The sequence below is a fragment of the Apodemus sylvaticus genome, chromosome 2 (genome assembly GCF_947179515.1).
Source record: "Apodemus sylvaticus chromosome 2, mApoSyl1.1, whole genome shotgun sequence".
Taxonomy (NCBI): Eukaryota; Metazoa; Chordata; class Mammalia; order Rodentia; family Muridae; genus Apodemus; species Apodemus sylvaticus.
The window spans coordinates 19,701,423-19,724,950 of NC_067473.1; the positions used below are offsets into that span (position 1 = coordinate 19,701,423).

The 23,528-nt window shown below is 40.2% G+C and overlaps 1 protein-coding gene across 2 annotated transcripts in view; it reads left to right on the forward strand.

The window, feature by feature from the left end:
• Adam22 (ADAM metallopeptidase domain 22) overlaps positions 1 to 23,528 on the forward strand; it is a 226,204-nt gene that overhangs the window by 135,951 nt on the left and 66,725 nt on the right. For both annotated transcript variants that reach the window (XM_052173159.1, XM_052173158.1), the window contains exons 5-7: positions 13,600 to 13,682; positions 20,497 to 20,560; positions 22,295 to 22,364. In XM_052173159.1, the coding sequence (XP_052029119.1) occupies positions 13,600 to 13,682; positions 20,497 to 20,560; positions 22,295 to 22,364 (217 nt within the window). The remainder of the gene's footprint in view (positions 1 to 13,599; positions 13,683 to 20,496; positions 20,561 to 22,294; positions 22,365 to 23,528) is intronic.

A 23,528-nucleotide genomic window follows, 5' to 3' on the forward strand; every position in this document is an offset into this window, starting at 1 on the left:
TCAGAAAGTGGAAAAATCTTCCATGCTCTTGGATTGCCAGGATTAATATAGTTAAAATGACCATCTTGCCAAAAGCAATATACAGATTCAACGCAATCCCCATCAAAATCCCAACTCAATTCTTCATAGAGTTAGAAAAAGCAATTCTCAAATTCATCTGGAATAACAAAAAACCCAGGATAGCTAAAACTATTCTCAACAGTAAAAGAGCTTCTGGGGGAATCAGTATCCCAGACCTCAAGCAATACTACAGAGCAATAGTGTTAAAAACTGCATGATATTGGCACAGCAACAGACAAGTGGACCAATGGAATAGAATTGAAGACCCAGAAATGAATCCACACACCTATGGTCACTTGATCTTCGACAAAGGAGCAGAAAACATCCAGTGGAAAAAAGATAGCCTTTTCAACAAATGGTGCTGGTTCAACTGGAGGTCAGCATGCAAGAGAATGTGAATTGATCCATTCTTATCTCCTTGTACTAAGCTCAACTCCAACTGGATCAAGGACCTCCACATAAAACCAGACACACTGAAACTAATAGAAAAGAAACTGGGGAAGACCCTTGAGGACATGGGCACAGGGGAAAAGTTCCTGAACAGCACACCAATAGCTTATGCTCTAAGATCAAGAATTGACAAATGGTATCTCATAAAATTACGAAGTTTCTGTAAGGCAAAGGACACTGTCAAAAGGACAAAATGGCAACCAACCAACTGGGAAAAGGTCTTCACCAACCCTACATCAGATAGAGGGCTAATATCCAATATATACAAAGAACTCAGGAAGTTAGTCCCCAGGGAACCAAATAACCCTATTAAAAAATGGGGTACAGATCTAAACAAAGAATTTTCACCTGAACAAATTTGGATGGCTGAGAAGCACCTTAAGAAATGCTCAACATCATTAGTCATTAGGGAAATGCAAATCAAAACAACCCTGAGATTTCACCTCACACCAGTCAGAATGGCTAAGATTAAAACTCAGGAGACAGCAGGTGTTGGCGAGGATGTGGAGAAAGAGGAACACTCCTCCCCTGCTGGTGGGGTTGCAAGAAGGTACAGCCACTTTGGAAATCAGTCTGGCAGTTCCTCAGAAAACTGGACATGACAATTCTGGAGGACCCTGGTATACCTCTCCTGGGCATATACCCAGAGGATTCCCAGGCATGTAATAAGGACACATGCTCCACTATGTTCATAGCAGCCTTATTTATAATAGCCAGAAGCTGGAAAGAACCCAGATGTCCCTCAGTGGAGGAATGGATACAGAAAATGTGTTATATTTACACAGTGGAATACTACTCAGCAATTAAAAACAGTGAATATATGAAATTTGTAGGCAAATGTTTGGAACTGGAAAATATCATCCTAAGTGAGGTAATCGAATCACAAAAGAATATACATGGAATGCAATCACTGATAAGTGGATATTAACTAGCCCAGAAGCTCTGAATACCCAAGGCACAAGTAGCATATCAAATGACTCCCATGAAGAAGTAAGGAGAGGGCCCTGATCCTGGAAAGGCCTGATCCAGCATTGTAGGGGAGTACCAGGACAGAGAAAAAGGAGGGAGGTAATTGGAGAATGGGTGTAGAGAAGGCTTATGGGACATATGGGGATGCAGGAACTGGGAAAGGGGAAAGTGTTTTGAAATGTAAACAAAGAATTTAGAAAAAAAAGGAAGATGGAAAAGGTACTGCATTTCCATTTGAAGATTCAGGGGGCAAATGGCTGGGATGCTGATGCTGCTGTGTCGGTGGTTTTCCTGCCTTGTGTTTTTGCCCTTTTCTATCCCAGGCCGTGTAACTTCCTTCAGGGTTATCATCTCAATTTGTTTGTAATGAGTTGTCTTTTTCTTTTGAGGTCTTGTAGGCTAATAAATGTATGGGCACAACTTTTAATTTCACAAATAAATGGTTGTTTTAAATTTCCTATGATAAAAATTCCAATAATTTTTTATCCAAATAAATAGACACAAAGGTTCATATTTTATTTTAAATAGTACTAATTAGGTAAAACTAAGCATATGCACCATTATGACTGTTATGGTATCAACTAGTGTGAGGAAAGCTTGAAACAGTGGCTATTTCTTGAACAAGTAACAGTAAGAAATAGCAGTATGACTGGCAGAGAAAGTACCTGTCTCTGTGAGAAAACACTGGAGTTTCCCCTTCCTGCAACATCTGACTTAGATTATTGTATACGATATATAATAGTTCCACAGAAGCTGGGTCCTTAAAGCCACATGAGGTCTGGAGAAACTTCACACTTGGTTAGACTTGACAGTCGGTGTGAAGTCAGTGAGTGTTATTAAAACGTGTAATCCTAATTGTGTGTACACCCACACCCACATCCACTTGTGTGTGGAAATCAGAGAACAACTTTTAGGCATTGGTTCTCTCCTTACACTTTGTGGGCTCTGGGAATTAAACTCTGGTTGTCAGGTGTGGCAGCCTGTGCCTTCTCCCCATACCATCTTGCTGGTTGAAAACATGAGACATTTAAGTAGAATGCAGTTTCTTCCGATCAGTTACAGCACATAAGAAGATATGTGGACGTATAAAAGTAAAATTTGTCTCTCTAGTTTATTCAAATTTAAAATGCATCTGATGTTTGGCCAAATAGACCATCATTGGTTAACTATGTTATCTGTCACAAAGACATACAAATACTTGAAAGGTGTTGGCTGCATAATTGTTTTCCATAGCAAGACGTTATCCAAATGTATGTTAGGGCAGGAGTGTAATGAACTATAATTGATCTCATAATGGATTATCGTGTCATCATTGAAAGAACATGTACTGACAAATGATAAACACCTAACACACACACACACACACACACACACACACACACACACACACACACAAATCCATGAAAATAAATATTTCAAGTTTCTTTTGTACCACCACACCTGGACATGGGTCCTGCTGTGGAGTGTGGTTGATATTCCTAGTGTCACTCCATTGGAAAAAGTAGATTTTATCTTTGACAGCAGGTATCATCAGTTACAAATAGCGTCTTATTTAGGGTTGAGCCTTGGTGTCCACGTCCCGTCCCAGTGCTGCGACCCCTTCTGACTCCAACCTCTGCAGCCTTATGAATCTTGCCTCAGTCTCTGAGTTTATATGTGCATCAGACCCCTCTGTTGCTAGCAATCTTTCTGTCTCCTCTGCTGCATAGATGTCTGGGCCTTGAGGGGAGAGGTTTACTGAAGACATCCCATTTAGGACACAATAATTCAAAGTCTCTACTGTCTCTATAATATCCAATTGTGGCTTTCTTTTGAGTCACACTACACCTCTAGTTCAGTGATGCACTGATCTGTGTGTGTAGCAGTATGCCATTAGGAGTCTTTTTTTTTTTTTTTTTCATTTTCAGTAAGGGATCTTTTTGTTTTTTTAATTAGATATTTTCTTTATTTACATTTCAAATCTTATCCCCTCTCCTTGTTTCCCCTCCAAAAACACCCTGTCCCACCCCCTTCCGTCTGCTCACCAATCCACTCACTCCTGCTTCACTGTCCTGGCATAGGGCTTGACTATACTGGGTCATCGAGCCTTCACAGGACCAATGGCCTCTTCTCCCTTTGATGTCCTTCAAGGCCACCCTCTGCTACATATGTGGCTGAAGCCATGGGTCCCACCTTCTGTACTCTTTGGGTGGTGGTTTAGTCCCTGGGAGCTCTGGGGCGGGGTACTGGATGGTTCATATTGTTGTTCCTCCTATATGACTACAAACCCATTCAGCTCCTTGGATCCTTTCTCTATTTCCTCCATTGGGGACCCTGTGCTCAGTCCATGGTTGACTCAGAAAATCCACCTCTTTATTTGTCAGGCACTGGCAGTGCCTCTCAGGAGACAGCTGTATCAGGCTCCTGTCAGCAAGCACTTGTTGGCATCTACAATAGTAGCTGTGGCGGTCTCTTTTTTTATTTTTTTATTTTTTATTTATTGAAAAGGGAAGTAAAGGGAAATAAAAACACTTTATGATAAAATTAAAATTTACATGGAAAATATTTCAGATAAACACGTTAAAACTGACAATTTTCATGGAAAATTAAAGGGTAAAGTGGTAGACATGTAAAACATTGCTAAATTAATTGAAATATGGGATAGAAACATTTTATGATAGAATTGAAGATTTACGTGGAAAATATTTCTGATAAAATTGTAGAAAAATGTAGAAAAACATGTTAGAATTGAAGATTATCATGGAAAATATTATATAGATATAATAATGGTAGGTATAAAAGTATTCCTAAGTTGATCGAAAGTGGAATTATAAACATTTACTGATAAATTTGAAGATTTTCATGGAAAATATTTCTGATAAAATTGAAGAAATATAGGAAAAACATGTTAAAATTAGAGATTACCATGGAAATTATATAGATAAAATGATAGGCATGAAGATAATTCTAAGTTGATTGAAGGTGCAATTATAAGCATTTTCAGATAACATTGAGGATTTACATGAAAAAAATTTCTGGCAAAACTCAAGAAATAAATAGACAAACACGTTAAAATTGACTATTTCATGGAAAATTTTACATATAAAATGGTAGATATAAAAACTCTAAATTAATTGAATGTGGAATTAGAAACATTTGTGATAAAATCAAAGATTTACACTGAAAACATTTCTGATAAAATAGAGGAAGTATATAGAAAAACATTAAAATTGAAGATTATCATGAAAAATAATGCAGATAAAATGGTGGACATAAAAACATTACTAAATTAATTAAAAGGGGAATTATAAACATTTTCTGATAAAATTGAAGATTTACATGAGAAATATTTCCTTAGTCTATGTCTTTTTATTGGGGAGTTGAGTCCATTGTTCTTAAGAGATATTAGGGAATAGTGATTGTTGCTTCCTCTTATTTTTGATATTATTTTTATGTTTGTGTGGGTATCTTCTTTTGGGTTTGTTGGAAGATTACTTTTTTGCTTTTTTTAGGGTGTGATTTCTCTCCTTGTGTTGGCATTTTCCATCAATTATCCTTTGTAGGGCTGAATTTGTGGACAGAAACTGTGTAAATTTGCTTTTATCATGGAATATCTTGGTTTCTCCATCTATGATGATTGAGAGTTTTTCTCGGTATAGTAGCCTGGGCTGGCATTTGTGTTCTCTTAGGGTCTGTATGAGGTCTGCCCAGGATCTTCTAGATTTCATAGTTTCTGGTGAGAAGTTTGGTGTGGTTCTGACAGGTCTGCCTTTATAAGTTACATGCCCTTTTTCCCTTACTGCTTTTAATATTCTTTCTTTGTTTAGTGAATTTGATGTTTTGATTATTATGTGCTGGGAAGACTTTCTGTTCTGTTCCAGTTTGTTTGGAGTTCTGAAGGCTTCTTGTATGTTCATGGGCATCTCTTTCTCTAGGTTAGGGAAGTTTTCTTCTACAATTTTGTTGAAGGTATTTACTGGGCCTTTAAGATGTAAATCCTCGCTCTTGACTATACCTATAATCCTTACATTTGGTCTTCTTATTGTGTCCTGGAGTTCCTGGATGTTTTGGGTTATCAGCTTTATGCGTTTTGCATTTTCTTTGACTGTTGAGTCAATGTTTTCTATGCTATCTTCAGCACCTGAGATTCTTTCTTCTGTCTCTTGTATTCTTGTATTCTGTTGTTGATGCCCCTCTACCCAACACAGTCCCACCTCCCCCTCAACTTCCTCCCCCCCATCTGTTTCCCTTTGTTGTGGCTTCTATTGAGCCTTTACCTGACCAAAGACCACTCCTCCCACTGATGCCCAAAAAGGCATTCCTCTGCCACATTTTTGGCAGGAACCATGAATACCCCTTGGTTGATGATTCAGTCCCTGGGAGTCTTGGGGTGTCTGGGTGTCCAAAGTCATTGTTTTTCCCATGGGGCTATATAACCCTTCAGCTCCTCCAGACAACCCTCCCAGATCCTCCGTTGGGGACCCCAAGCTCAGTCCAAGCTTGGTTGCTAGTTTCTGCTTCTGAATTCATAAGACTCTGGCAGGGCCCCTCTGGAGACAGCCATGGCATGCTCCTTTTGGTACACGCTTCTCATCGTAGTGTCGGGGTTTGCTGACTATTTATAGGATGCATCCCCAGGTAGGGCACTTGCTGGGTGGCCTTTACTTCAGACTCTGCTCCACACATTGCCTCCCTTGTTGCTCCTGTGAGCATTTTGTTCCCTTTCTCAGAGGAACCATAGCATCCTCACTTAAGTCATTCTTCTGGAGCTTCCTGTGCTGGGTGAATTGCAACTTGTTTAATTCTCAACTGAGAAAACTCAAATGGCTCTAAAGCACCTAAAGAAATGTTCAGCATCCTTAGTTATCAGGGAAATGCAAATCAAAACAACACTGAGATTCCACCTCACACCAGTCAGAATGGCTAAGATGAAAAACTCAGGGGACAGCAGATGCTGGAGAGGATGTGAGGAAAGAGGAACACTTCTCCATTGTTGGTGGGACTACAAGCTTGTAAAACCACTCTGGAAATCAGTTTGGTGATTCCTCAGAAAATTAGACATAGTACTACCTGTGGACCCAGCTATACCTCTCCTGGACATATACCCAGAAAGTGCTCCTACATGTAATAAGGACACATGCTCCACTATGTTCATAGCTGCCTTATTTATAATAGCCAGAAGCTGGAAAGTTCCCAGATATCCCTCAACAGAGGAATGGATACAGAAACTGTGGTATATATACACAATGGAGTACTATTTGGCTATTAAAAACAATGAATTTGTGAAATTCTTAGGCAAATGGATGGAATTAGAAAGTGTCATCCTGAGCGAGGTATCCCAGTCACAAAAGAAAGCATATGGTATGCACTCACTAATAAGCAGATGCTAGTTCAACAGCTCAACTTCATGTTTGATGACCCAAATAAGTGTTGGCTTCAGTACTAGTGTCTTACCATCAGGTTGTGGACAGCAACCAATAGCTTTGGCAATATCCTTTGATTATTTTGGGGGAGGAGGGGTAGCACCCATGGACTCCTTTGACCTGTAACTCAATAAGGTAAAACCCATTGTTTTTGTTGTCGTTGGATTGTTGTGTGTGTGTGTGAGTGTGTGTGTGTGTGTGTGTGTATGTGTGTCTGTGTTAGAGGTTTTACTTGGTGGCATAAAATATCTAGTTGGCACATTGTCTCCTTCATTATATGGTGACCCTATTTAAATTTCTTTCATATATATATATATAATATATTATGTTATAATATATTATATTATGTTATATACAAATATATATAACATAATATATATGTTTTAGGGAGCTTCTATAATAGAAGGTTTCCATATGATTTTTCAAAAGCCTTTTAGTTTTAGTTGTTCCTCTCCACATTCACCACTTCACCCTATTCTCCCATTCCCTTCCCCTTAGCCTCTCTCATTCTGATTTCCCTGTATCTCTTCATAGCATTTTGTTCTATTCCGCTCTCTTGGAAGACCCTCCCCTCCCCTCTGGTCCCTTACTATGTACCTAACCTCTGTGATTATTTGGAGAGTAGCATGCATATCAAAAGATTAAAAGTTATTATTCAGAGAAAGCATGCATATTTGTAAGCAGTATAGGGATTGCAGCATTTCTGTTAAGATTGATATTAGAATTTGAACTGTATAGAGATAATTATAAAATGTAATACATTCCTAATATGATGCACAAAATCTTTCAAAATGGTAGTTTTACTTATTGGAGATAACTATGTCTTCCACAGTGTATGTGCGGAATGTAATTTTATTCTTTGCCATAAACAGATTAAATTCTTAGAATATTCATCCTAAATGTATGTCATTTAAAAATTATAGATTAGATACTTCTTAAAATGTACAATTGGTCATTTATATTAATATAAATGAACTAAGATACTTCATTAACTTTAATGTCTTTTGTCTAAAATAATACGTATTACCAGAAATGTTAAAAGAAAATAAACTTCATTACTATTTATTTATTATTTTATTTTTATTTTTTATTGATATATTTTTTATTTACATTTCAAGTGATTTCCCCTTTTCTGGGTCCCCACTCCGCACAAGTCCCATAAGCCCTCTTCTGTCCCCCTGTTCCTCCATCTACCCCTTCCCACTTCCCTGTTCTGGAATTCCCCTATACTCTTGCACTGAGTCTTTCCAGAACCAGGGGCCACTCCTCCATTCTTTTTGGACATCATTTAATATGTGGATTATGTCTTGGGTACTCAAAGTTTCTAAGCTAATATCCACTTATCAGTGAGTGCATACCATGACTGATCTTTTGAGACTGGGTTGCCTCACTTAGTATGATGTTCTCCAGCTCCATCCATTTGTCTAAGAATTTCATGAATTCATTGTTTCTAATGGCTGAATAGTACTCCATTGTGTAAATATACCACATTTTTGGTATCCATTCCTTTGTTGAAGGACACCTGGGTTCTTTCCAGCTTCTGGCTACTACAAATAGGGCTGTTATGAACATAGTGGAGCATGTGCCCTTATTGCATGCTGAAGAATCCTCTGGGTATATGCCCAGGAGTGTGGTATAACAGGGTCCTCAGAAGTGTCATGCCCAGTTTTCTGAGGAACCACCAAACTGATTTCCAAAGTGGTTGCACCATCTTGCAATCCCACCAACAGAGGAGGAGTGTTCCTCTTTCTCCACATCCTCGCCAACACCTGCTGTCTCCTGAGTTTTTGACCATAGCCATTCTGACTGGTGTGAGGTGAAATCTCAGGGTTGTTTTGATATGCATTTCCCTAATGATTAATGATGTTGAACATTTCTTAAGGTGTTTCTCAGCCCTCCGAAGTTCTTCATGTGAAAATTCTTTGTTTAGCTCCGTACCCCACTTTTTAATGGGCTTATTTGGTTCTCTGGGTTCTACCTTGAGTTCTTTGTATATATTAGATATTAGGCCTCTGTCGGATTTAGGGTTGGTGAAGATCCTTTCCCAATCTGTTGTTGAGGTTTTGTCCTTTTGACGGTGTCCTTTGCCTTACAGAAACTTTGTAATTTTATGAGGTCCCATTTGTCAATTCTTGATCTTAGAGCATAAGCTATTGGTGTTCTATTCAGGAACTTTCCCCCTGTGCCCATGTCCTCAAGGGTCTTCCCCAGTTTCTTTTCTATTAGTTTCAGTGTGTCAGGTTTTATGTGGAGGTCCTTGATCCATTTGGAGTTGAACTTAGTACAAGGAGATAAGAATGGATCGATTAGCAATCTTCTGCATGCTGACCTCCAATTGAACCAGCACCATTTATTGAAAAGATTCTCTTTTTTTCACTGGATGCTTTCAGCCCCTTTGTTGAAGATTAAGTGACCATAGGTGTGTTAGTTCATTTCTGGGTCTTCAATCCTATTCCATTGATCCGCTTGCCTGACATTTTACCAATACCATGCAGTTTTATCACTATTGCTCTGTAGTAAAGTTTAAAGTCTGGGATACTGAATCCCCCTGAAGTTCTTTTACTGTTGAGAATAGTTTTAGCTATCCTGAGTTTTTTGTTGTTCCAGATGAATTTGAGAATTGCTCTTTCTAGCTCTATGAAGAACTGGGTTGGGATTTTTATGGGAATAGCATTGAATCTGTAGATTGCCTTTGGCAAGATGGCCATTTTAACTATATTAATCCTGCCAATCCACGATCATGGAAGTTTTTTCCATTTTCTGAGATCTTCTTCGATTCCCTTCTTCAGAGATCTGAAGTTCTTGTCATATAGGTCTTTCACTTGTTTGGTTAGAGTTACCCCAAGATACTTTATGCTGTTTGTAGCTATTGTGAAGGGAGTCATTTCCCTAATTTCTTTTTCAGTCTCCTTGTCCTTTGAGTATATGAAGGCTACTGATTTGCTTGCATTGATTTTGTAGCCAGCCACTTTGCTGAAGTTGTTTATCAGCTGTAGGAGTTCTCTAGTAGAGTTTTTAGGGTCACTTAAGTATACTATCATATCATCTGCAAATAGTGATAGTTTGACTTCTTCCTTTCCAATTTGTATCCCTTTGACTTCCTTATGTTGTCTAATTGCTCTAGCTAGGACTTCAAGAACTATATTGAAAAGATATGGAGAGAGGGGGCAGCCTTGTCTAGTCCCTGATTTCAGTGGGATTGCTTCAAGTTTTTCTCCTTTTCGTTTGATGTTGGCTACCGGTTTGCTGTATATTGCTTTTACTATGTTTAGGTATAGGCCTTGAATTCCTGTCCTTTCCAATACTTTTAGCATAGAAGGATGCTGAATTTTGTCAAATGCTTTTTTCAGCATCTAATGAAATGATCATGTGTTTTTTTTTCTTTGAGTTTGTTTATGTAGTGGATAGCATTTATGGATTTCCTTATATTGAACCATCCCTGCATCCCTGGGATGAAGCCTACTTGATCATGGTGGATGATCGTTTTGATGTGTTCTTGGATTCGGTGGGCAAGAATTTATTTATTTATTTATTTATTTATTTATTTATTTATTTATAAGTTTATTGGTGTTTTGCCTGCATGTCTGTAGATCATGTGCATGCACTGCTTCCAATGACAAGTTGAGGATATCAGATCTCCTGGAAGCAGAGTTACAGGTGCTGGGAGTTGAACACAGTTTTCTGCTACAGCAACCAGTGCTTCTAACCACTGGGCAGCCCCTCCTGCTTCCATCACTTCCTCATGTAAATAATTGTTAATTTATTGTAAATACCATCTGATGAATTTATAACACTAAGAAAACTTTTTGCCACTATCTGGAAGAATTACACATGCTGCCAATTGAGGGCCTTTTTAATTGAATTGTAATAGCCCAGGCTGAGGCGGTCCCTCTCGCTCCTGTTTATGCTTCTTTGAAGTGTCAGGGAAACATTTTGCAGTGAGTCAACCATATTGAGTTCCTCTTTGCATTTGCAGTGTCAGGCTTTCGTGCACAGGCTCTGGATCATATGCTGTTTTGGGACTGACTCCTATTTTTCCTAAATTGGAAATTAATGGAAGATTGTTTTCTATTATCTAATCATCTAACTCTTCCTCCAATACAGTAGAGGGATGTTCTTTTTAAAAATGAATATTTGTCCTCCTTATAGTCATACAATGACATGATTCCATAGTAGGTATTTAAAAAGAAACTTTAATAACTTATATTTCTGGTAGCCTATTTCATTAGCATATATCTTCAAATGGTGTTTGCTGAATTCTTCTCTTTTCTAGTCTGACATGGAAATTATTGTGATTAACTTCCTTTTCATCTTTCTGCTTTCTTCTCTCTTCATGCATTACTGTTGTGTTCTGAGACCTCTGAGGGGGGAAATCCTTTTGGATTGGTCACAGTTGAGTTGAAAGAAACACTTTAAACAGAGCCTTCTCTGTCTGTACAGGCCACCTCATCAACCGTTGACCTTTTTATATGGTCTGTGCGAAGCTAGTGTTCTGATTTCTGGTGCAATCAGATGTGTCCAGAAAACAAGAACTATCTGAAGCATATGCTTGCTTGCCCAATTTTAATGGAATCTATGGACACCTTACCATTCTCATAGCCCACTGGAGAATATTTATACTCTCCTGTCCCTAAAAGGAGTAGGGTAAGATAAAAGAACAAATGCAAAATAAATCGGTCTAGGAGACCCATGGAGAACCTAAGGCTCGAGCTATTGCTCCAGCTCCTAAGTAGTGTTAGAAAAGAAATACAGCATTTGTACCCATCCCAAGTTTGCATCTCTAATTAGCACATTCAAGGGTAGGAGGCAGCCTTGAGTCTTAGAAGTTTTGCCTTTCAGAGTACATAGCCCTGGAGTCAAGTCCCAGTGGATACACAACACTCCTGCACCCAAGGCTCAGGGTGCACTGCAGGCAGGATTTTAAGATCCAGAGGACCAGAGTTTTCTGTGAGATTCTTTTTCACAGTAGTGTTAGAAGCTAAACCAATAAAGACTCACCAACATGAATGCCTAACCCTGAGCTAAACAAGGGGAACAGGAGTAGACGTATCACAGTTGGCAGAGATATGCCCACACGCTCTCAATCCTGTACAAAGAATTATGGGTAACCATGTAGGAGAAACAGTCTTCCCCAGAGAAGTACAATTAGATAACACCAATTGACTTTCCAATACTAAGCTGTCAGCCTTGAAAATAAAGATACAAGTAATATTATACAGACTAAGAAGGCAATATTTAGGAATATATATGTATCTATAGATACACATATTCCTGTAAAAGCAATTAATTAGAGAGAGAGAGAGAGAGAGAGAGAGAGAGAGAGAGAGAGAGAGAGACCAGAGCTTTGAAAGAGAGCAAGATGGGTATATGGGAGTTTTGGAGGCAGGAAAGGGAATCAAAAATGATGTAATTATAGTATAATCTCAAAAAGAAAAAGTTATAGCCTTCTAAATAGTATAGATTATCATATTTCTTTTAAGATTGATATTAGAATTTAATATGATTGCATGTGTAAATCAATAGAAAACAATAACAGTAATGGCAGCAAACACTGAGTGCTTATCATGGCAAAGCATATTCCAAACTCTCTGTGTGTATTAGCTCAGTTGATCTCACAACAGCCCAACAAGATAATCGTCTCTGTTTGGTGAATAAAGAGATTGAGTGCTCCTTGCTGCTGTGGGAGTATCTCAAGAGAAGTGGCCTAGAGACCCCCTGTCCCCAGGATCTTCTCATTCTCCCCTCTTTCCTTGCCAAGTGCTGGGTATTTTAAGTAGGGTTAGTTTTTAAGGAAGACTAAAGCGGGTGACGTTTCTACTTCAGTTACCCATTCCATCAGTCCTTCCTGTTTCACTCTTTTTAAAAACCTCGGAATATTAATTTAATGAGAGGCTCTCTGATGCTGAATAAATAAAATAGTGGGAGAATGGGAGAGGTGATTTAAAGCAGAGCTTTTCAAACTTTTATACTCATATAAATCATTACTGTCTGTGCTAAAATGCAGATTCTGATGTGGTTGGTAAGTCTGCTGGGCAAGAGACCTGTCCTTCTAAGAGGCTCTGATCCCCTCCGTACTGCTGAGGTCTCTGGGTCATGTTCACAACATCCAATATTTAAAGACAACAAACACCATAGGATGCCAGATGAGCTTCTTGGCTGAATCCAGTTGACACAACCAGTTGCAGAAGAAAGCTAACTGTTTTAAACTTTGCCCCCAATCTGCTTCCCAGGAAAGCAGCTCCCACTTTGAGAAAGAACATGATAAACAAGAACACCATAAAACCAGATATTTCTCTGTATCCCAAGCATCTAATGACTATCAAATGCTTGCAGGTCCTTTCTGCTCAGCTGGATGTTAAATTGCCACCTCAGTGTTGCTTAGAGTTTTATCACTCAGAGCTGAGAGAGAGATTATTAATCCTATCCTGGTGCAAGGGCTACTCATTTATCTCAGTGTTGGTTTTTTGGCTCTTCTGGGAGCACCTGCATAAAAGCAAAGTTAAGTCCATCTTTATTCCCATGCCTTTTGCTTTGGTGTCTGCTTGGTAGGTACATTTGTGATGAATTCTGCTGGAAGCGACTGGATAAATCTAATCGGGGTGGTGAAACGCTGTGCAAAGCACCGTCTATGGAGGAGCGGTGGGAGAGCTCTTCTGTAGAAACAATATGGCCCCATGTCCCTGGCCGGCCATGCTCACCCTTCTCTTTCTCTTTCCAGGGAGGAGAACACTGTTATTACCAGGGCCAGATCCGGGGAAACCCTGTCTCATTTGTTGCCCTGTCAACGTGCCACGGACTCCAGTAAGTGCCACATAAATTACTTATATCTTTGCTATTTCAATAACTTTTGTTTTTATGTAATGTACTAGTTAATCTTCTTAGCGTTTCAGAAGCCAGAGGCTTCGAAAATATGCGGCCATATAGTAGCACTTGAGTCATTTGTTTTTCTAGTTTCATGTAGATTCAGACAGTAGTGGCTTAGGTAACTTTGTTTTCTGTTCCTGGGGGATGATTAGCCACACTATAACCAATTCAGCTCCCCAGTTTTCTTTGGATTAACACTTTATATTTTCATGGAACAATAGAAAATCTAGTAGATGAAAGTCCATGGCTCTTTGCACACACACACACACACACACACACACACACACACACAAAATAACAGGCTGCAGACGACCTCAGAAGCTCCTTGTTCAGTAGGAACCTACAGAACTCACAGCAGCCAAGGGAGGATACACACACACACACACACACACACACAGACACACACACAAAGCTCTGTAGAACAAGTCTGTCCTTCTGGGCTTCCGTTCTCACAGCTTCCACATCCTAGAATGTTTGGGGATAGTAACACAGGCGAGCACCTCTCTCTATCCAGTCCATGATGGTGACGTCCATGGGCCATTTCTCCTCGTTTTATGGACTCTTGAAAATCAATAAAATCCACCCCAAAGCATGCTATTTAGACTAAATCAGTTCCTTCTGGCCTGTAACTTTTTTTTTCTTAATTTTATTTTGCACATGGTGAGCTAACACTTAATTACTTTTAAGTTTTGTTGGTAGACAGTTTTTGTATCAAGTTAGAAATGTAGCCCTTTTGACCTAATAACCTGTTACCAGGACTCTGCTTTGGACAAGGCGCTAGGAATATTAAGGCAATTTTAGCATGTGTGAGTCCTGGGACCTCGGTGGAGTGGGCAGGACAAATGTAGCCTGGGTTCATTTTGTAGATTAGGATAAGGATATTTGTCTTCTTTGAGAAAGGAAAAAAAAATGGGGGCAAAATAGAAGATAAGGATTGTCACTGAAGGACTGGTGGAGCTTGGGGGCTCCAAAGGTGTGTCACCTGTAGTGGTAGAGTGGCCCCGTGGCAGACTTTGAGAAAACCTTCCGGTGGGTGTTAGATCTTAAATCTACAATGGCGACAGAATGTGACAGGCTGGTGAATCCCGAGTGGCCCAAGTGACGGACACTCCTGGCCAGCCTCTGGGAAGAGGTATGTTAGACAGGTCGACAGAGAGACTGCCAGGTTAGGAACATAACCAGAGGAGGGAGGCTGTGTGACTGTACAATGCAAAGCCTCCCCGTGTGTCTCACGATAGATTCAATGGGTATTACTTGACGTGTGTCACGTGAGTAAAGATTATTGCAGTTATGGTGCCTTTGCTTATTGTTTAAGGGCTTTGGATTTCTTAGCACGTGAAAGACTTGCTGAAATCTTTTTCAGAGTAAAGCTGGTGTAGCGCACCTCACCACAGCCTACCCGACAGCTAGGGACAGAATGCTTGGCCTTGCTCACGCTTATAATACCAAATAGGCATTGGGCAGAGGACTGATATTAAAACGAGAGGCCTGATGCTTACCAATGGGAAAAAAACAAACAAACCGAGAGGCCTGACTCCGTCTCTCTTTTATACTTAGAATCTCAGCCAAGTCCCAGTGATCATGCTCACTGCTTTCCAGTTTGCTTCTGTTTCCCAATGGATAGGGTGTTGTGAGAACCAGAGGATGGTGTGAACCCCACTTACGGGACTTTCTACGTATAGGATTATGAGAACACCAGCTGGGTTCTACCTTCCCGCAGTCATTTAAGGAACACGAGAACAATGCCTAGGATGCTGCCTCAGTTGCTTTAACTCAGCGTGCTTTCTATCTACCTTTAAAACCTCTTTCACTTCAATGTAAGCAAAATGAAATGAATAAAAAATTCATGATGTATCTATAAGTACTGATAGAATTGTGTACAACTGTGTTTGGGCTTTCTTAGATGGTATAAGCATATTTTGTACTTTTTGTTGTTGATGAACTATTATCATCAGGATTTTACTTCTGAACACAATGGCTTCTAGCAGTGTTTTGGAGATATATTGCTGAGCATTAAAAGATATAGGCTATCCAAGTTATAATAGTTTAGCTATGAGCTTTATTATTTCATGCATAATTCATCTTTTATAAATGACCAAGTATATACTGAGGTTTTTTTCATGTTTCTGATTTACTGCATTTAGTTAAAGAACATAAAATGGGAAAATTAGATTAATAAGCCTTCTCCATACTTTTGTACAAATTCAAAGGATTAATAGGCAATATTTTGATCCATACATGTTTGATATTATGACAAAAAATCTTATGACTATGGGAACCTTAAAAAAAATGAAATCCAATATAAGTTTATTGCCCTCTGGTGGAAATATGTAAGAATGACTGCTGTTTCCTGTCCTCTTATTTTGTTTCAATGTTATAAAATGTATCTCAACTGTTTCATAATGATGCAGTTCTAGCTACATGCTCTAATTGTTATAGACTCACCACATGTACAATTTTTGTTTAATATAAAAGCATCAATCCTCAAAGCAAATGAAACAGCTGGCTGTTTATTATTATTATTACTATTATCGTTGAGTTAGTAACAGCATGTTATGATGAATTAGAATTTTCTAAGTACAGATAATTTCAAAATTTTTCTTTCTACTTAATGATGCTTTCTTACACAACACATGTCAAAAAACAATGGGGAAAAACCCTGATTTTCCTGTTGGGCAGTATTCTAGTTTGCTTTCTATTGCTCTGAAGAAACACTGACTCAAAGCAACTTGGGGAGGAAAGGGTTCATTTCAGCTTAAAGGCTGTAGTCCGTGCATCCATCATACAGGGAAGTCGGAGCAGGGACTCAAGTCAGGAACGATGGAGGAGTGCTCTTTACTGGGTTGATCTCCCCAGCTTGCTAAGTCTGCTTTCTTATTCAGCCTAGCCCCATCTATTTGCCCATGGGTGATACTGCCTACAGTAAGCCGGGCCGTCCCATGTCAATCATTATCCAAGAAAATGTCTCATAGGCATGTCTGCAGGTCAATCTAATAAACATAGTTCAAAGAAGACCCCATCTTTCTGAATAGGGCTTGTGTTATGCCAAGTTCACCAAACTATGACAGGTAGTAACACCGTAAATAAAACAATCCACTTGTCATGTAGACTTTGACAAAGGTTAATGGTGATATAATGTTCCAGATGGATGTGACCAGTTCTTAGGAGGGGTAGGGAGAATAATATTTGTAATATTTGGTCTGTTTGAAGGTATGTCCCCTGTATATAATATATGTATATATATATATATATATATATATATATATATATACACTCACATATATATGATATTATAGTGTATTTTTCCTGACTATATCTGCTTATCTTTAAATTCCACATTTAGTGTCATCTAGAATGTACATATATGGTTAAAAACTGAGCAGACATGAGCATGGCTACTCTAGTTGGTGTCTGAGAATTTAAAACACGAGGAAGCTGTTCCAACAGAAACAAAAGAATTTAAATGCAGTCAGACCTGGAAACCATTAGAAGAATAGCTCAGGGAAATGAGTAGATTTCATAACATCATTAATGAGAGACAAATACTATCCTATGTCTAACTGTTTGGCTATGATGTAAACCTTTTTTACCCTAAACTGAAAAATTAATATAAGGATCACAGTTCTGTTCCCCTTAGGTACCTGAATGAGACCAGTATCTGTAGCACCATGAGACACCTGATTTGAGTAGCAACACTGTATTCTAACCACAGTGGTGTCAGGAGCTTTCTGAATGGGAGATGATACCATATATACTTGAAATGCCCCTGTCATGGTTGGTATGAGAGTGCCTTCCATAGGCTCATAGATTTGCATCTTTGCCCCTAGTGGGTAGAATTGTTTGGGAAAAATTAGCTGTCACCTTGTTCAAAGAGGTGTGTCACTTGGGGTGGGCTTTGAGGTTTCAAAGGCTCATGCCAGGCACAGTCTTACTCTTTCCTGCCTGTTGCCCAAGGATCTGGATTTAGCTCTCAGCTACTTCTCCAACACCATGCTGGCCTGTTGCCCTGCTTCCCATCATGATGATCATGGAACTGTAAGCCAGCCCCTGATTAAATGCTTTCTTCTATATGTTGCCTTGGTCATGATATCTCTTCATAGTGATACAACAACACTAAAGTCATGATATCTCTTCATAGTGATACAACAACACTCCCTTTATAGGATTTCTAAGTAGCAGATAGTCACCATCAACACAGCAGGTCAAAAGCACTGTTGATTTGTGCCCTCCTTCTGGTCCTCTGCCTGTTGGGGCTATCCACTGTTTCTTCTGAAGCTGCTGTTATTTTGTTTAATATCAATGCTGTCTTTACAGTGCTCAGGTCAAACCTTGGAGTGCTTGTTGATATCTTCCTGGCAAAGTCTGCATCCAGCATTGCAACAAACCTTATTGATTCTCCTCTTAAAAAATATCTAGACTGGGCATGTGGCTCAGTGATATAACAGGTGCTTAGTCTGTAAAGCCCTGGATTGAATCCTCAACAATAAAAAGGTATACACACATAGCCACAGACCCAAACTCCACATACCGACACAAACATAGACACCCACACAGACACAGACACAGATACACACACACACACACACACACACAGACACACACACATACACACACACACACCATATACATACAGCACACACAGACAGAGCCCTCCACACACCCACATACCCTTATAGAATTTGGTCAGTTCTCACCTCTTCTGTCATTACCACCGTCTTTTTTCTCTTGGATTATTATAATAATCCCATCCTAGTAATGTCTGCCTTTGCCCTCACTATTGTAAAGAGTATTAGAGTAGCTGGGAAAAGCTCATGCCTGCAATTCTAGCTTTTGGGAGGCAGAGGCAAAGAGGCAGAGCGAGAGAGGGAGAGAGAGAGCGGGGGAGGGAGAGGGAGAGAGAGAGGCAGAGAGAGGCAGGGGGCAGAGAGGCAGAGATGGAGAGAGGCAGAGAGGCAGAGAGAGAGAGAGAGAGAGAGAGAGAGAGAGAGAGAGAGAGAGAGAGAGAGAGGCAGAGAGGCAGAGAGAGGCAGAGATGGAGAGAGAGAGAGAGAGAGAGAGAGAGAGAGAGAGAGAGAGGCAGAGAGGCAAAGGCAGAAGCAAAAGCAGAGAGAGGCAGAAAGACAGAGGCAGAGGCATTGAGACAAAGAGAGAGAGAGAGAGAGAGAGGCAGAGGCAGAGAGAAAGTCAGAGGCAGAAAGATCACTGTTAATTTAAAGGCAGCCTCGAGGAAAGCTTGACATTCTGTCTTAATAAACAAATGAAGCAAAACAGGGAGAGGACAGGGAGAGGATCCTGCATGACGACGATCTTCTCATCTCTCCGAGTAACAGCCCAGGCCCTCAGAAGAGACAATCGGCTGTGCCTGCCAGGCCTCTGACCACAGTCTTCTAGTGCTCTGTCCTTGCCCATTCTAATCCTGCCTCGTTGCCCTCTTCCTATTCCTGGATCTGGTCTAGACTTGTCTTACCTGAGAACATCTGAAATGCCCTTTGTACAAGTGTAGGCAGCTGGTGGTTCTGAGGGAGCCCTTCCCTGAACTCCTAGGAGAAGCCAATAGCCCTCCCTTTCCACTCTCCCATACTCAAGTCCTGCAGTGATAATTATTAACCTTAATCTGCTTAATTTCCACCATAAAGTTCATGTTTACCTAACATATTTCCTTCTCTATATGTGTTTATCTTTTATCTTCCCTAAAACGAGGACAGAAAATTGGCTTGTTTTGTTTACTATACCACATCTGCATCTGCAGCTGTGCACTGCTGGTCCTCTGTCAGTTCACACTGAGGGAACGAATGAAGGTGGTTTCAGAACCACAGATGATCAGTTCATGTACCCAGAATGCACTGCTTCCATACTCTTTTATGTGAGTTATTGAATCTAGGCGGGTTACTTCAGTCTCTCAGACATGAAGATGGTCACTGCTTCTCCCTCATACAGCTGTGGAAAGATTTAATTCAGAGCAAGTTGTGTTCTTACTCTGACTACCAGAGCACTTTCCAGGTGTGTGGTAGAAGACCATTCTTGGTGTAATCTCAGGCAGCCTATGTCACCTGTACCATCTTGGTGCCTTTTGTTATTGTGGGCTTTGTAGCTGTTTTCCCCAAGACTAAATCAGTGTATGTTAGGCAAACACTCAATCACCATCCTTACCAGCTGTTCTTTTCAACATTTGAGTTGGGAGTAGGAACTCACAAACTTGCCTAGGTCAACCTTGAACCTGTGATCTTCTTGCTGCCACCTTTAAATAGTTAAGATTGCAAGCTTAGGTTACCACACCCAACATCTGAGACTTGCTTTAATGTTTGAGGCAGAACAATCAAAGCACACTAGGATTAAAGGAATGTGCCAGCACTCAGACCTGAGATTTGTTTCAAATTCCAGAGCCCCAGCCTAGAAATCTGAAGAGGGTTCTTTGAGGACTACACTTTCACAGATACTCTAGGGTCACCTTTGTATATTAGTGTCCATATTAGAAGAACAATGGAAAACATCTAGAAAAACACTGAAGAGCATGGAGTTGAGAGGGTCTGCCTGTGGGGAGGCTTTGCCTTGCAGAAGAATGTGTGTGTGTGTGTGTGTGTGTGTGTGTGTGTGTGTGTTTTGTATACCTGTGCAGTGTCCCCATATCTGGTGATGATGGATAGGTCTGAGAAACAGACACTGAAACTGTTCCTGTGCTGCTGACCCTAAAATGATCTTGCTCTGGATGAGACTTGATAGCTATGTCTAATTATTTTCTTGTACTTGGCAGTGGGATGTTCTATGATGGGAACCACACATATCTCATTGAGCCAGAAGAAAATGAGATGTCCCAAGTAAGTGCTCTCTTTGCAGTGGAAATGTCGGTATTGGTGCAGAAACCTTTATTCCTCTTGTCTCCTCTTCCTACCCTCTTTATATTTTCATATTACTAGTGACAGGATTATACACACATACACACACACACACACAGGATTACACACACACACAGAGAGAGAGAGAGAGAAAGAGAGAGAGACAGAGACAGAGAGAGAGAGACAGAGATACTGAAGCAAGTTAAGCCCACACGACAGAGATACTGAAGCAAGTTAAGCCCACACGTTTTACTTTTTAATTTTTCTTGCCCCTTTTCTCTGATGTTGGAAATACTTCCCCTGAAGTGAGTTCTGAAGTCACACTTCTCTCTGCTGTGTGTGGTGTGCTTTACTTTAGACAACTACACCAAATATTATAGGCTATGTGTGTGGCTTATGCAACAGAAAGTATTTTCTCCTGTTCTGTAGGCTGTGACATTACAAATCCAGATGCCAGGAGGGTTGGTGTGCTGTGAGCTCTCTCCCTGGGTGGCAGGCGCCTGCCTTCCTGTTGTACTTTTACTTGCCAGAGAGAGATTTCTGATCATCTCTTCCTCACCCTCAGAGGATGTCAGCCACATTGGATTTGGGTGCCACCCTCCCAGCCTTATTTAACATTTACTATTTTCCTATAGGCCCTCTCTGCAGGTACAATGTCATGACCTAACAGCCATCAACGTCAATCGTTTGCTATGAGTCTGGGATGTGATACATACATTCCATCCATAACAGACAAAATCCACTTCTCTCCTTTCTCAGTCCCACACTTTTCTAGGAGGCATGTTGCTTTCAAGGCTCAATGCCAGTGAAGTTTGCAGAGACCCAGGACTTCTTAATTATCTTCTTCTAGGAGTTGATACATGTATTTGGTACAAATCAGGAAAGGATTGAGTTAACATTTAGACTGTAGTAGCCTTGTTGGTCTTTGGCTAAGATCAGACTGATAGACTATAGGGAAACAATGTAGTCTTTAACCCTTCCTTTGCATGTACAAATGAACTTCCTTGTTTCAGGAAAGGTTGGCCAGCAGAGGTGATTTCCAGGAACACACATTGTTTCACCACCTGTTAAACAGCCTGGTTGGGGAAACCATCTGGCCTGTGTACCTGCTAAGACAGGGCTAAAATGTCACTGTGCATGACACTGACATTTTAGAGGTTATACATACCTTACATACTATGACATCCTAATCTTTCACCAAGTGAAATCATTTGAATGTTTAATTACGTTTTTCTTAGAAGGAAAAGTGTTGCATTTTTCTCTTGCTTTCTAGAACTATCTATGTCAGGATTCTGGGCATCGCTTGTATCTGTCCTCTTGCTCACAGTCACCAGGAAGATTGGTCGCTCTGCACTCACTGCCTACTGGAGCTATCTGGTTCTTAGAGTGGGGGCAGGGATCTTGGGAAGGAGCCAATCGTCAACCCATTAGATGCCTTGCATTCCCTTGGGGAAATAGGTCCTTTCAGTTATTTTCCACTATGGCCTCTTTGGCTCCTCAGCATGTAAGGCCTTGAGGTTTAATTGGTGGTTGTAGTGTAGAGGATTGCACTCTTGGTGGGGCTGTGCAGTCAGGGCTCTTGGCCTCTCAAAACACCTGGAGAACTTGTAGTCAAGCTGCAGCTCTCTTAGGGTCCTAGCTTCTCCAGCTACAATGGCCTGAAGCCAAAGATACTCGCTTCACATTGCTTAATCTCTGCCCTGTGTGCTCTTGCAGGGGGAGTCTCATTTTCACTCCGTGTACAAGTCCAGACTGTTTGAATTTCCCTTGGATGACCTTCCATCGGGTATGGTATTCATATTGGGAACATTTTTTAAAATGGCAACCCAGTAATTCAATTACTACTTTAGAACCAATATATATGCTAAACAGTAATTGACGATTGCTCCTGACATTTTAGAGGGACTGTCAAGTCGTACTGAAGGAAGGGATAAAATACAAACTAGCTTCTTATTTACAATGGAGAAGTTTAGGAAGATATGGCTTAAGCGCACAGAAGGAACACTTAAGAAGTAAAGACTCACCGTAAGGAACTAGAAGAGACATTTGCAAAGATGGCAACGGGTGTGGAAATCCACCCTGGTGGTGAAGTAATGGTTTTGTGAACACGGGCATGAGTCATATCCCATCCTTCTTCGCTCTAGCATTAAAAGCAAAAGCTGTTGAAGGTTAACATTTTATATACTTGTGTGCTACTTGTGAAACCGGCACTTATTTTCCTCTTAGTTTTGTGTATAGCTTAATCTCTATAAATGTTGATTGGAGAGGCACACATCTGCATGTCACCTGACAAGCAGAGCCGCCCTTGGTGCCAGAACCCCGTGTTTGTGGAACTTCGATTACAGAAGGAACATAATCTGTCTTTTGCTCCCTTTAATTAATTTAGTTTTCACAATAGCTTTGTAGGGTAATATAACTCATTCCTTTCTTTGACTTTGCTTTTGTAGATAAGAAATAGAGGTTCATCGTGTTTGGTTTTCCAGGGTCCCACTGCTAGCTATTAAAGGACATGCATTATGATACTTTGAAAATTGCTATGAGAAAGTCACAAGAAACCATGAAAAGGTGGCCAGCCTCAGAGCAAATCTAGAACCACTGTTAGAAAAGCAGTTAATAGCTTATATCATCTTGTTGGAAAATGAAATGAATGTTAGATTCTAATGTTCCTTTCTCTCTCCAATGAGGTTGTAACTCATTGGCCTCCTGCAGTTCCCATAGAGAGGAGCTTTGGTAAAGGGATAGAAAGTCTCATTAGGTGGAATTCACTATTTTGGAGGCCAGCGAGATTGCTCAGAGGATAATGGCATTTACCATTGAAGCCTAGTGATCTGACTTCTGTCCCCAGAACCCACTTGAAAAGTGTAGAGAACTGACTCAAAGTCATCTTCTGTCCTCCACATGAGGTGTGGCACATGCGTGCCCCAGCAATGGCCTGCATACAAAATAATGC